This window comes from Lagopus muta, chromosome 5, assembly GCF_023343835.1.
Source record: "Lagopus muta isolate bLagMut1 chromosome 5, bLagMut1 primary, whole genome shotgun sequence".
NCBI lineage: Eukaryota > Metazoa > Chordata > Aves > Galliformes > Phasianidae > Lagopus > Lagopus muta.
Window position 1 is genome coordinate 39,623,415 of NC_064437.1, and position 15,055 is coordinate 39,638,469.

The window sequence follows — 15,055 nt, forward strand, 5'->3', positions numbered from 1 at the left end:
TATCAGTTCTGAGAACAATATGGAATGCTGTGGGGTTGTTTTACAGTGAATTTGCAACTGAGATGAAAATAAAATATGCCCTGGTTCTAGCATTTCTTTCTCTTCCAGTTAACAAGGTGTATGGGAACTGTTGAGTTACGGCCTGAAGTGCTGATGGAGCATCTATGGAAAGACCAGGTCAGTCCTGGTAGCACAGGTGAAAGCAATTGGGTGGAGCCTGGCTGTACTCTTAGACCTCATTTAAGGGCTGACAGCCACCTGGGAAGGATCTCTGGTTGGAGATCTCTTCCATGTGGAGTCTTTTCACTGAGCCTACATCTTTGGAGATGAGCGAGCACCTTTACTTTCCTTTGACATACTGTCCTGTCTGTGTTGGTCCTTTTGCTCTTATGTTCCTGTATTGTCCTTCTGCTGCGTTAATCTTTCTGAATGTAACATAAGGAGTAGCCAAAAGATGAATGAATAAATCATTGAATAAATTGGATTGGAAGAAAACCTAGAGATCATCTAGTCTAACTGCCCTGCTGAGACCAGAGACATCTTTTATTTGATCAAAGCCTTCTCTAACCTGATATTGAACACTTCCATTGAGTAAATGGAAACATCTACAACTGAAATAGAGCCTTCTGTGCATCCCCTTCCTCAGAAAGTTACTTGACATCTTAAGGTATTAACCACTCTATCTGCCTACTCAAGCCTAAGCTATCTAAGGCCAGTGTTTCACTGCTTATAACAGTGCAGTATAACTATAGAAATACCTGTGTTGTACAAGCTCTAAAAGCACCAACTTTATGGGTTGTCTAGGGTGTATTTTTACTTATCATTATGTAACACTAAAATGTTGTTTGTTGTTATCTCTTTACTGTGGCAAGGCTTTGAAAATTAGCAGATGGGCGACAGTAAGAAGAAATTTGTGAAAACAATTCTTACTTTTGTATGGGAAGCACCCACCCCAACTTTGTATGTATTAGTCATTCAGACTCTTTGTGTGATGATTTAATGATGCCTAAGTAATCACTTTATAATTACCGCTAAAATAAGTGTATCCATTCTCTTTGAATTAGGAGCTAAACCAGGACGTTTGTCCTCACTGGAGATAACTAATACACTATGAGAGACCCTTAACTAATAAAGGTTACACAGGGAAAAGAACAACTGCTATATTTGATTAAAACCTTCTGCTTCAATTGAAAGCATGATGTGTGGTAAGCACCTTCAACAACTCCAACTTAGGAGGCAGAATCTCTAAAGCTTGATTAATACTCTACTTAAATCTCAAATAAAGCTTCTCATGCACCTTAAAATAACAACAAAAGATCAGTATTAAGGACTGTGTCATTGTTCTCATACGGGTAACTTCTCTACTGAATTTCTCTAGTTTACTTGCAAATTGCCTTGATGTTTCTGCAGGTAAGGGCTCCTGCTGACAGCAGCTTTAGGTTGAAATTATTTGGATGTTAGTATTACTCTGACATAACTAAAACAGATAATGGTTACAGTAAAAATATAACTTAGCATACTACTGCATGATAAGCTATAAAAGACTGATCAGATATTTGGAAGGCTGGGAATACTCCATATCCAAGATGGGAGGTAGCTGAGCTTAGTTATCACTAATTATGTGCTAAGTATGAAAAACTACTTTAAAATATTACTTATGAGTACTTCCTTGTTGGGTGTGGGGAAACAAATGTTTCTTTCTGTTATCAGGGTGGAAAGAAAAGTTCATAGACAGTCATTGAAAAGCGTTCCTCTAGCTATTGCCTTTTTTTAAAGGTTCAGTACTATCTTTCTCCTCAGTTTCTTTGTTCTCTTTCTTTTAATATCACTTTTATTGCTATGTCATACAAATTCCTTTGCATTTTCTTAATGCAATACTATTGCTTTTGCTATATCATCATCTATGTATCACTGAAGGACAATTTCTTGATATTATCTTTGTCCAAACCACTGTCATATGTGGTAACTACCATTAACTAACTCTTCAGATTGCTATTTTTATTCATTAAATGGCAGTTCTTTCTTCCTGCCAGCAGATTAGCTCAAGATTGAATTAAAAATGATACATAGCTTTCTTATATTCCAGCCACCAGACTTGTTAAGTTTCTGTGTCAGGAAAGGCGACAAATTACTGTTGTGTTCTACAGCACAGTGATAGCCATTATTTAATAATATTTACCTGTTTGGTGAAAATTCGTATTATTTCCTGGTGTACAGGATGCAGACAAAGAATGTTACTGATTTCACGCTGATTAAGCAATAGGGTTTCCTAATTATTCCTGGCCCTGTTACCAAATTAAAACTATCAGAAATTGTCTAGTGAGCCAGTAACATCTTCATTTAATTTGCTGTTCTCATTTAGGAGTCTTCCAAGCTATCTGTTACATTTGTTCAGGCTATACTTAAAACTAGCCCGTAAGGGGGATTGATTTAAAACCCTCCTTACTGTAAGAACAGTAATGAAACATTACATCTTACAATGACAGTCTGAAAGGTACAGACCCACAGGAGCAGAGATGAGAAGGAACTTGACTGTAGTCTTGGGTTTAAGAGGAGATGATTGTGTTTGTTGCTGTGTCATTTAATTGAATAGAGATTGCTGCAGAGTCACCGCCTAGTTGATGTTGGAAAGGACCTTTGGCAATTGTCTAATCCAAGTCCTCAGAGCAGAGTCGCCTGCAGCAGGTTGCTCAGGGACTTGTTCAGTCAGGTTCTGAACATCTCCAAGGCTGGAAACTTCACAACCTCTCTGGGCAACCTGTTCCAGAGTGTTCCAGTGCTTATGCAATGAAGTCTTATTCTCAAGTAAGATTTCCCATATTTAAGTTTGTGCCCATTGTCTCTTGTCCTTTCACTGGGCATCACTGAGAAGAGTGACCCCTTCTTCTCTAGCCCATCTTCTTTATTCTGGTTTTCTACACCTTTAAAAATTCCAGCAACTACTGTTATTTGTATTAATATCTTCAAGTCTATATCATACAATGATCATCGATCATGAAACCATAGAATGACAGTGGTTGGGTCTTTAAAGGTCACCCAGTTCCAATCCCCTGTCACAAGCAGGTTGCCAGCCACCAGATGAGGCTGTCCAGAGCCCCATCCAAACTGGCCATGAATGTTTCCAGAGATGGGGGCATCCACAGCTTCTCTGGGCAGCCTGTGCCAGTGCTTCACCACCCTCTGAGTTTAAAAAAAAAAAAAAAAAAGAAAAGAAAAAGAAAAAAAAGTCCTAATGTCAAATAGAAATTTCCCCTCTTTTAGTTTAAAAACGTTCACCCTTGTCCCGTCACTATCAGACAGTATAAAGAGTTGGCATCCTCCCTGTTTATAAGCCCCTTTTAAGTATTGGAAGGCTGCAATGAGGTCTCCTCAGAGCCTTCTCCATAGTGAAAAAGACCAACTGCTTCAGCCTTTCTTTGTAGGAGAGGTGCTCCTGTTGTCTGATCATCTTCATGGCCTTCTACTGGACTCAACCCAACAGCTCAGCATCGTTCTTGTGAGGGGTTCCCTAGGTGTGGAGGCAATATCCAGATAGAGATACTTGCTTTTCTGTCCACATCTGCTGCCCTGAGCAAACTTGTACATCTACATTTACTTATAGATACTGATCATGGTCCAAGGCTAACAGCCCAAAGTACTAGTGGGCTCTGGTAATAGAAATAGCTGAAGAGGATGAATAATAAATTAAAAATAAAATCTTTGTGTCCTAGACATCTATTTGTCTCTTCCTTTTGTATTTCTTTTTATTTCAATCACAATGCAGTTTTGAGAAAACTTTGCATGGTATTACTGAGTTGCAACAGTAACTACATGAGAACATCGTTTTATCTGAAGGTGACACTCCTAAAGATGACTCCAAATTATAAAACACTGAGTAGTGATCTTCACTGTAATGAGAGAACAAAACACCCAAAAACTTCCCTGGCACAAGTTGGCCTGCATCTAGAACCTCAGTAGGTAACTTTAGACTTCAGGAAATGCCAGGAAATTGGTTCTGCTGGCTTTGTAATTCAGGTGAAGTTATTTACCTGAATCAGAATTTACATGACTGTACCTGAGCTGTACTTGAGATGATTCAGAAAGGTAATGTTCCAAGGAAGGTAGTGAGCCAGCTGGGGTGGCTATGCTGATGTTCCAGACTGGGGAGTGACGGTTCCTTTGTAGAAAGAAGCCTTAAACAGCTCTTATTAAATCTGTAATTTGAGACTCCCATCTGCCTTAATGTAATGCAAATCTCCTGCCTTTTTCCTTCTAAAATTAGTGACAACAGAAGGACAAAATGAAAGTTCAAGGAAATGGTTATAATAAAGCACCTTGTGTAGGACTTGAAGTCTCATAATATCTCCAATTCTCTCATATTTCAGTCTGCTTTGAACCCTGTGCCCAAACTGTGGCTCAGCAGTTCAAGACTTCATGTTTCATGTTGTTTAAGTGGTCTTTGTTACATAAAATGAAGCTGAAAGCACACACTTTCAGCAACTGCTAGTCCAACTGAAGACTGAAGTCGTTAATATAAGAGATCTTAGTGGTGTCTACAGTTGTGATGCAACATCATCTGCAGGGAAATGGAATAAGTTAAAATATCTTCCAATTTTTGCAATAGCTCGAAACTTCCTTAGTGACAGTGCTCGTGGACTGTGGTACTTGAGTTGTACCTGAGAATCAAGTGGGTCAACCACTTAAATCCATTTAATTAATTAATTTAATGCCAATTAATTAATTTAATGCCACTTAATCAAATTCTACAGCCACTCAGAGCCATAAAGGCTATTTCACGTTTCTTCGTTCAGCTAATTAACACACTTAAATGTTGTACATCAATCATTTGTGCAGCTCCCAAACACTTCAGAGATCAGTTACTGAGGTTCCTCATTTTTGGATTGCCCTCTGAGATATGTTTTCCTGTGTATTGTTCCTAGTTTTCTGGATCTTAGTGAATTGCTCCTTAAAACTGTGTTTGAGTACGAAAAAACAGAAAAGAGCATGTGAAAGAACAGTATCCATGTTGGAATATGGCTAAAAGGAAAACATAACAAACCAGATCCTGTTTCCCGTTTTGGACTTGTTGGACTGTGATTTTAGTGTCAATTTTTGATAGCTAACTGTTCTTTCCAGCTATTTCTTGGAGCAAATAGGTATACAAAAAAGGATGTATCTCTGTGGTAAGAAGTTGTGATTTCTCTAGACAAATCTTCCTTGACATAATCTAGGCAATTGTTCCTAAGCCTCTTGCAGACTACCAGTATGGAGCAGCTAAAGCAGCAGTGTATTTATGCCTGCTAAACCAGAATTTCTGCCTGTTGTCTTTCCTGCCTTCATCACTTTCCACTGCTATAGTCCAGCTATGTTATACCAGGACATTAAACACTCAGCATCCAGAATGTCTAGACAGGCTGAGACACTGTCTGTGCTCCATTTTTCACAGAGGAGCTGCAGTCAACTTTCCCCAGAACTAAAAGACTATTTGGAGAAAGAAGGTGGCAAAGTTCCTAGTACAAGGCACATCTTCTAGCTGCTTTCTGAAGCAAATAATACAGTCTGGTAGGGATTTCCAGCAGTGCATGAAATTCCTGCGTGAGCTTCCCCCTGCTCCCCAGACAGGCTTCAAACCTTTGACAATTACTGCTAATGTCTAAAACAGCTTGCAGTTGTGCTCTAAATATGCAAGATTATGCTCAAACTTGTTATGCTCAAGCATGTTAGCTGGTAATGTCATACTAAAATAATGAGAAAAAGACTAAAAGTTGTTTTCGTTGCCACAAGGGATGGTAAAGTAGAAATAAATGGTTTCTATTTCAAGTACTGGACCTGCGAGAAAATAAGGTATATTTTACTATGCATATCTGCTAGTTTAAGCAATACTAAGCAAGAAAACACATAAAGTATATTTCCATATAACCTTTGTTTGTTTGTTTTCTGTAGGACTGGGCTCAGGTGCTTTCTATATAAAAAGTAAACACTTGTTTCCTGAAAGGTAGAGATTAACCTTGTCAGAAAATTGAAAATTGACCTAAGAGTACATGTATAATTGTAGAGAGATAATAACGGATGCAAAAGAGCTCTTTAATGTATCAGTTAAATCATACCAAGAGCCAATGACTGGGAACTAAATACAAATTCAAATTTAACAGGTTAGTTTCTTCTGGGGAGGAAAATAATTTACTGATTAGAATATCTCAGTGTTCTGATGGCTTCAAATCAATATCCTCTATGTGTAGTTCTTCTTCAGGAAAACAAAGGTGATCTGACTCAAAATATAAATAAAGGAGTTCTGTGTTTTGAGCTTAAATTAGGTGAAATGATTGGATATTCATAGTTTTAACATTTGTAAAACAAAACAAAACACACCTCCTTCCCCATGCTGGGAGAGAATGCAGAGAGTTCTAAGGGCAAAAAGAACCCGAGGAATGAAGACACAAAGCATTGCTCCAACAAAATTTGGGATACCAAAAAGTTGGCATAATAAAACAGCTTCCTGAAATGCATTTGGTGGTAAGTAGTTTCTGGCTAGGTTTGTTGTAGGAAAAACAGTGCAGACATTAAAAAAAAACCTCATCCATTTTAAGAGTAGCTTTAGGTTGTACACAGGAATTGCTACTACGGCTCATAGTTATGTCCATCTGGATAACTTTTCTAGCTAATCACACTGTTTTGCACTGGAAGAGGGATTTTCTTTTCTTTTTCACAATAGCTCAGTGCATTTGCTGGCAGCCTTTTGACTTGCTGTATGTTCTTCATCTCCTGGTACTGACTGGACTATTCTGGTGTTATGAGTGTGGTTTTGGGCTCTGCTCTTCAAGAAAGAACTAAATCTTACAGAAGTCTAGAAAATGTGCCATAAGAAGGCTGAGGAATTGGGATTCCTATTTTTTTCCTTCAAGGAAAGCTGCAAACATTTCAGTACTGGTTTCAGTTTTAACGTTGCTGCAAAAGGAAAATAACAATCTTCCTTCTATGCTCAGGGGAGACTGGATAAAAAGTTCTGACCACCATTGACTCAGCTTAAATTTGATACTAAAAAAACCTTTCTAGCAGGATAATGACTAGTAACAATAGCCTAGAGAAGTTGCACAATGTCAAGTAGGACAAACAGTTGTCCAAATGACAAAGAGTGATCCTGGTTTGGTTATCCATCAGATAAACTTGGCGTCTTTTTCTGGTTCTAGGATTTTTTACCCCCTGCCTCTTTTGGGCTGATGGCCATGGCTTGGTGTACCATTTAGTTGGAGGCTATGACTTTTTGCAAATGGATATTGTGCTGAACAAGGTTCTAAATGTTGCCAAAGAATGTATATCTCATCTTCATTTAAAGTAAAATATATCAGCTAGTTCAAAAGGCAAACATTGTGCCTTGATAAAATGCAGCTGGTGCACAGATGAGCTTAGTCAGCAGACTATAAAATAGCAGAAGCTTTCTGTAGTGATCAGAAACATCAAATGCAGAAAGTGTATTTTTAAAAAATCTCCAACAGATTGCTATAATCATTAAATTTGATGCATCAGAACTAGCAGTGGAATATAGCTGAAATGATACTACCTAGACAGGAAGAATGTAGCTTTGGTCTGTCTTAGTACACAGAGAGGGTGGATCATCAGATACCAGAGTGTGTATCTCATTATTTAAAATGGATTTTGTTTCATGAGAGAAGCATATATTTACTGTAACATTCAGCTGCAGCTTTTGAACAAGTTACCATCTTTAATGTCACTCTACACTGAAACAGGGAAAATAGTTCATACTAATGTGTCTTGTGGACTACCCTGTCCAGATGCACTGATGTATAACTCTAGAGTGTGCTTACACTTACCTAACTGGTAATGCTTTCAGCTCTTTATGCAATACATATCAAAACCCATTCTATCTATGGCTTATCAATACTGAAGTAGGGAATTGAAAGGGATAGCAGCATTCTTGATTTGTAAGAGTCTCTCAGATACTCTCGGCAGTTTGGAAATCAGCTCCTCCTTGTTGCCTCTGCTTGCCCTTCCAGGGCTGCATCTTGCATGTTTTAAAATCCAAATGGAAGCAATAAGGTAAAATGGACATATGACAGCTGCCAGAAGTACAAATCTCCAAAGGAACTCTTCTGAACTTTCCCCTTCCTTCTTCGATCATATTTCCCTAAAAAAAAAAAAAAAAGACAGAAAGAAAAAAGAAAAAAAAAGATTCTAAGGAGTGCTCTTCTGTTTCTGCTAGAAAACAAGAAATTGAAGGAATTGGAGGCATTCATTTATTTAACTCATTGCAACCTCCTTAGCAATTAGTCTTTAAAAACTGATACAATTAATCAACAGTTGTACAATAGGTCTTTTAACAGCACAGTAAATTATTAGTGTAAAAGAAAAGTTCATAGAGGAAATTTAATATTTGCACTTTTAATCAGATAATATTCTAACTGAATTGCCAGATTATGTTCTACTGTGCTGCAATCAAAGCAGGCTTGTGCTGAAATGATGAAAATGCTTTGGCTTTTCATTGACTGGAGGGCTGCTTTGGTCAATTAAGGGTGCTAGACGTCCTTTTGCAGTCTTGGGGGGCAGGGAAATCTCTCATCCTGTTCTTGCTACTTTTTCTCTGCTTGCAAAAACGTTCTATTATGCAGTTCAGTTCAGTCATCCCATAACCTCAATTAGATGGTGGGTTTTTTGTTTTGTTTCGTTTTGTTGTGTTTTTTTTCAACTCCAACTTTTGTATTGCTTAAAATTTAGTACTAGTTGAAACTCTCAGGACCCTAAAATTCAGGAAAATGATTTTAGTAAACCTCCCAGAGCATAAATATAAGAATATCATCTGCATATTGTTATTTGAACTTTCAGGTTTTGTATTTGCAGGTGCATCTGCAAACTTCAGGAGAAGAATCTTACTAATGAATATAGAAGCAAAAGCTGTAAAAGGAACAGCAGATAGTGAAAGTTAGCTAACCTTTATTATTAGTCTCATATATGGGAAAATACATGAGTAGTTAAATATTTGAAGGTAGCATAAACCACAAATTTCAATCATGTTTTCATTGTTAGAAAGTTATAAAAACAGTATCAACTTAGAGTAATGTAACAGAAAATCATCTGTACATCCATTCTGTATTTTGTTGTATCATCTGAACCATATTCTGCCTCCAAAATAACAAACATCTCTGGTATGATTCAATGACTGTGACAATGGCTTGTTGGGTTTGTTTGTCTGTTTGTTTGTTAGGGCCCCCACTGAAAATCTCAGATTGTTCTGTATCTGATACTTATTTAGAATTTGCTCATGTAAAACAACGCCAGTAAAATCCAGCAATGCAATTAACATACTTATGTTTTGGGAGCAGCAGTGGAAGCGGTGCTCTCTGTAGGGAGTTCATCCTTACAGCATGGGGACCCAACCCCATAAACTCCATAGTCCAAAAAGCAGTTTGTGTCTTCCTAAATATTGCTCAATTCCTGTTTTCACAGCCGCACCATAGGAAAAAATGTTTATTTGTTTCTAAAGGAGGTGAAAGTTAAACAATAATGTTTGTTTGCATACGCTGTATTACACAAAAGTAGTTTGAAGAAAATGGAGGGCTGCTGATCTTCACCAGAGATTTTGCGAATACTGCTAAAACTATTTAAAGTGACTTCTAGATATATTAAGTGGCTTTTGTGCAGGACTTAAAAATATCCTATAACGAGATAGCTGTAAGTCTTCCTTACATAAAAATAGATCTAAGGGTGAGACATCCCAGGTCTGAATAAGTACATGGTATGGATTTAATTGCTGCACCACTCCCTGTGTTTCTGCAGTTCAGGGGAATGGATTATCATTCCATACAAGCTAGAAAACAAGGAAGTCCATGTGGCATCCTCATGCCTGTCTGCTGGGGATTGGGCCAACATTCATCGAATTTGTTGCACTGAATTCAGTCTCAAAATGTTCTAAACAAAGCAACCTTCTTAGTAAGATAAATTACTCTTAGGATCCATCTGCCTTTATCTTTAAAAAGAAAAAAAAAAAAAAAAGCCTCTTTAAATGTAAATGCAGCTTTCCACTAGAGACAGCATTGCCATGGCAACAAACACAAGAAAAATAAATGTCTTCACACAAAATAGTGGTTTTCTCTCAAATGTACCTTATACAAAATAAAATACACAGCTATGGAATTGATGTATACATTTCTCTTGAACCATAAGAAGGAATATCACTCTCTTCCTAGAAAGGTTCTCTGAGATGACTGCTTTTCACAATTGCTTATAGAAAAGAAATCTACTATATACTTCTGTAATAGAATACAAACTAGAGCTCTCATCTCACAGTTTGCTCTAGATGGTTTGGAATGCTACAGAACTCCACTGGAGCGTTATGCAGGCAGCAGGATCCGCCTCTGCAGAAAGGTTTACAGAACCAGAGTCTAAAATGTAAGCTCTCTGAGCTAATTCATATTTCAAATCCTTTGCTGTTCAAGGTTGCTTTATGCAGCCTAACACCAGAGAGGATTTTATTCAAGGGAAATATAGTGGTTCAGATTTCTGCTTTCAGTGAATGCAATAAAGAATATATTCAGGGTAGGCCTGTTTTTAAAATAAGATTATTGAGCGGTGTACTCTAATTTTCCCACAAATTCCTCTTTACCATTTTCTGCACCTGGTCCCCTCTGTAGAGGTCAAGGTAAGGAGACACCCCATGTGGCCAACATCATTATTTTCAAGACCTCAACACCTGCACAGAAAAAGTAAAATTTGTTTTTACATTGTTGTACGCTCTTCTATTTCAAGCTTAAAATGTAACAGTCTGCAACTATAGTAAAAGTTTTCAAACACTGTAATTGTTGAAACATTCTGTGTATTTCTCCACTTCTTCCTTTCATAAATCACTTTCAGCCATTTAACCACGTGAATTGTGTTTGATGGCTGCAGAGGAGTGAAAATGCCTTTGTTTGGACTTCATTGGTCTGAGCACTTGAGGAACTGTGGCATGTGCCCATGGAACAGAAAGTGTCTTGCAGGGACCTGGGATCTCTGATCTGAATAAGCCAACAGTGTATGGAGAGTAAGCCATTCCTACTCCTTATATGGTAGGAAAACTGTATTATCACTGCAGATGATTTATAGAGCTAGTGCACCATGAAGCATCCAGCTTCACCCACATGTCCCTGGCAGGTGAGACCTGCTAGCCCACAAGCTCAGCAAGGTGTCTGGGCTAAGAACTGTCCTGCCTGGTATCCTGCCTCAGACAGCCAGGGTGACAAGGGAAAGAACTGGGCACACAGCAGTCATTCCTAGACAGAATCACAGAATCGCCAGGGTTGGAAGGGACCTCAAGGATCATGAATATCCAACCTCCCTGACACATGCAGGGCCACCAACCTCCACATTTAATACCAGACCAGGCTGCCCAGGGCCCCATCCAATCTGGCCTTGAACACCTCCAGGGATGGGGCATCCACAAGCTCTCTGGGCAGCCCGTTCCTCACCACTCTCTCTGTAAAGAACTTCTCCCTGACATCCAACCTAAATCTTCCCTCCCTCAACTTAAAACCATTTCCCCTTGTCCTGCTGTTTATCTAGCCTTTCAAAGAGTTGATTCCGCTCCTGCTTGTAGGCTACATTTAGGTACTGAAAGGCTGCAATGAGGCAGCCTTCTTTTCTCCAAGCTGAACAAGCCCAGCTTCCTCAGCCTGTGGTATGGGAGGTGCTCCAGTCCTCTGATCATCTCTATGACTCTCCTCTGGACCCTCTCCAACAGCTCTCTGTCTTTCTTGTACTGGGGGATCCAGACCTGGACACAGTACTCCAGATGGGGCTTCACAAGAGCAGAGTAGAGAGGGGCAATCACCTCCCTGTCCCTGCTGGCCACCTGTCTTCTGGTGGAGCCCAGGATACCATTTGCTCTTCGAGCTGCAGACATGTCTCCTGTCGCCCAGTCACCTGGAGCTTTGGATCAGCTGCAGGCAGCAGTCCGTGTGACCCATATAAGGACGTGCCCTTACACAGCCTTTGGCACTGAGCATTTCTACGCTGATATTGAGGACACAACCGTGGAGGCTGGCAGGCTCACGATGCGGCTCAGCCAGATGATGGCACGCACAGCCGTGCCCGTGTGTGCACAGGGTTCTGCCTGAGGCGCCGCACCCTGACCCGGAGCACAGCGAGGGAACCCGAGGGAGAGCGCGCATAGGGCTGCGCAGCTCGACCTGCCCCGTGCGAGCGGTCCCTGCGCTTCCTAGGGAAGAGATGAGAAGGGGAGAAAGGCGCCGTGTTACATTCCTCCCTGATCAAATTAAACTGTACCTGCTCCTATCTCCTCGTGCATCAGCATGACGACTGTTGAGCAAAGGGCGTCTTCGATTTTCGGTCTAAAAATAAGCGGCGCTTTACGGCCGCGCTCACAGAGACTAATGCCGGCGCACCGGGTGAGCACAGCGCGTTACCGCACCGACCTCGGGGGACAGCCCGGCCCCCCACAGGGGGTTGCAGGGCAGCGGCAGGCCGAGCAGAAAGCCGTCACCGCGCCCGTCAGCGCAGCCCTCGGGTCGAGGGCGGGCCGCGCGAAACACTTCGGCGCTCAGGCTCAGCCGGCACGTCGCGCATGCGCGGTGCCGCCGGGCTCCGGCGGCGGGAGGGGAGCGGAGGGGAGCGGCGCGAGGGGCGGGGCGGCGCGGCGCGCGGCCATTCGGGCCCGGCTCGCCGAGGGGACGTGCCGCCGTCGCGGCCGCCGCGATGGTGTCCTGGATGATCTCGCGGGCCGTCGTGTGAGTGCTGGGAGCGGGTGGCGCCGCGTGCGTCCGTCCCGTCCCATTCCGGGGCTTCCCGTGGAAGGGGGCGGCTGGAGGGAGGAGGAGGAGGACCTCATCGGCCCCGGAGCGGGCTCGGGTGGGCCGGGGGCGGCCGGGAGCCGCGCGGGGCCGCCGCGGCGCCGCCGCGTTTTCCGCCGGCTCGGAGCGGCCGCGCTTCGCCACGCCGAACCCCTCCGCCTACAGAAACGCGGAGCACAGCTTCTGTCCACGGCCCTCGGCGGAGTGAGGCGGAGGGAGTGGCGCGCGGCTGGCAGCAGCGGCGCAGAGGGCCCCGGAGCTCCTCGCGGCGCGTGCGGGCCGCCCCTGGGGCCGGGAGCGGTCGGCCGTCACGGTGCGTGGTGAGCGCCGCTCGTAAATGGGTGCAAATGAAGCCGTGAAGGCGGGTTGGTAACTGTCGGCAGCGTGTGGCGGCTGTGTCTGTGCCGGCCCGGTATTTGCTGCGTTGCTCAAGTGGAGATTGTGCTGCGCGTGACTTCTTGCCGGACTAACGAGCTGATCCTGCGTGCAGAGCGGTCCTGAGAGTGCCTGAGCGAGTGCCAGCGGGAGTGTGTGATCTGGAGCGGGGCTGATAAACAGGATTTCCTCAGTTTGTTGGTGATTAGCAGCTCATTGAAGCTGCCTGGTGTCATTTCAGCTCGAGACTTGATGTGCTGTCGGATGTCTTCTTGTGCAAAGTACGTTTGTTGGCTGTGGTCTCAGCAACCTACACAAGCAATAGTCCCTCATCCTTCTCCTGTTCTGCCGCCCTCCATGAGACCTGTCAGATGACTAGAATGGCTAAACAGAGCCGGGTGTCTCAGGGCTGGAAAAGAATGATGTTGGCTGTGGGAGGCATTGCTGCCTTTCTGTTAGCATGGTCTTCCCATGGGCAGTAGAGGGAAGATGCATACACGTGTTTTCTGTAAGTCAAACTAGCTGTTCAGTTTCTGCTTGGTCATATAGCAACGCCAACCAGAGAATTTTGCCTTTAACCATGTTTTAGGCTGTAAAGGAAATATCAGCAGTGCTGGGCACCTCTATCTCGAATCACAAGGTTGTTGTTAAGTTGCTTGTGCTGGTTTCTCCTCCTCTTCCCTTCCCTTTGAAATTAGCTACTAAACAGTGTGCTTGCATTTTGAGAATTAAGTCCTCTGTGGGTCTGACCAATATCACAGGCATTTAAGGTGATAGCTGCTCCAGTGCACAGTTCTACTGCAATAAAGGATAGTGCATTACTCAGTTATGTTTTCTGCCTCCTGTTGCTGACTCACTTCCGTGTGCTCATTATTTTTTGCTAAAAAGGGAGTCTTTGATACTATTTATGAATCCTCTTCACCTTCTTGTGTTCTTGTTTCCCAGCTGTGGGACTTAAACCTTGCCAGTGCTCAGATTCCTGGGTAGGAAGTTCAGTGCGTCCAGAATACTTGCATAGCTTGGAAACTATTGTTTAACTTAATAAAGTAAAAATCACATAGAAAGGAAAGGTGAGAGGTAGCATGGAGATAGACATGGTATGATGTAAGACGTTTTTAATCAAGTAGTCTTCAGACTGTCCTCCTTGCCCTCTTTTTCTCAGTATTCGTTATACCGTCTTCCTCTTCTTGATTTATTTTGCTTCCTGATATCTTTCCAGACTATTCCAGTGGCTATTTCTCTAACTTGTGCATCATCAGTTGGTTAGAAGTATGCTACCTTTTCAAGAAAGCCTGTAAGGAAGATGAAAGTACTCTTAACCAGTATGTAGGTGCTAAGATCTGAGGTTTTCTCCTATTTACCATATCAGTTTTTTGTTTGATGTCTTTATTTTGTACGTGAGAGCCATACAGACTCTGTGCTGTCCATAGCAAGTCCAAAAAGCTCTGTTATCCTCTTTCAGGAAGATCTGTTTCTTCACGAGTGACTGGAAGGAACAACAGTTGGTCTATCTGCAACACAGTCCTCCTCTTCTGACTGACCTTCTCTTTTTCAAAGTAAAAAAAAAAAAAAAAAAAAAAAAAAAAAAAAAAAAAGCCAGCAAAATATGCATTTGTAGGTGTGTTGCAGTGCCCTCTGAATTTTCATGCAGAGGACTTGTCCTGACGTGCACTTCCCAAGCAAACTAACTTCTGATTCAGTCTGAGAACTTGTAATTTGGAGTTCATCAGCTAAAAATAATTTGATTAAAGCTTGAAGGAACTAGGGAATGGAGGTAGTAGAGAATTAGAATTCTTAATTGCATGCGAATTGGCCTTTATACTCATCATCAGGGAGTGGTTAAAACTCACTGCTTTGCGTTCTTTGGCAAAACTTTGCTTTAATGAATAGTTTTGCTTTCTTTC

At 41.9% G+C, this 15,055-nt stretch overlaps 1 protein-coding gene and 1 long non-coding RNA gene across 2 annotated transcripts in view; one reads left to right on the plus strand and one right to left on the minus strand.

The window, feature by feature from the left end:
* Positions 1 to 7,101: 7,101 nt before the first annotated feature.
* On the minus strand, positions 7,102 to 12,506 carry LOC125693671 (uncharacterized). The gene is made up of 3 exons (XR_007377206.1): positions 12,253 to 12,506; positions 10,595 to 10,681; positions 7,102 to 8,122 (listed from the first exon to the last, which is right to left on the minus strand). It is a non-coding gene; the product is annotated as an uncharacterized LOC125693671 (long non-coding RNA).
* Positions 12,507 to 12,615: 109 nt separating this feature from the next.
* REEP3 (receptor accessory protein 3) overlaps positions 12,616 to 15,055 on the plus strand; it is a 37,312-nt gene continuing 34,872 nt past the window's right edge. The window contains exon 1 of the mRNA XM_048945050.1: positions 12,616 to 12,713. Coding sequence (XP_048801007.1) covers positions 12,682 to 12,713 — 32 coding nt within the window. The 5' untranslated portion in view covers positions 12,616 to 12,681. The remainder of the gene's footprint in view (positions 12,714 to 15,055) is intronic.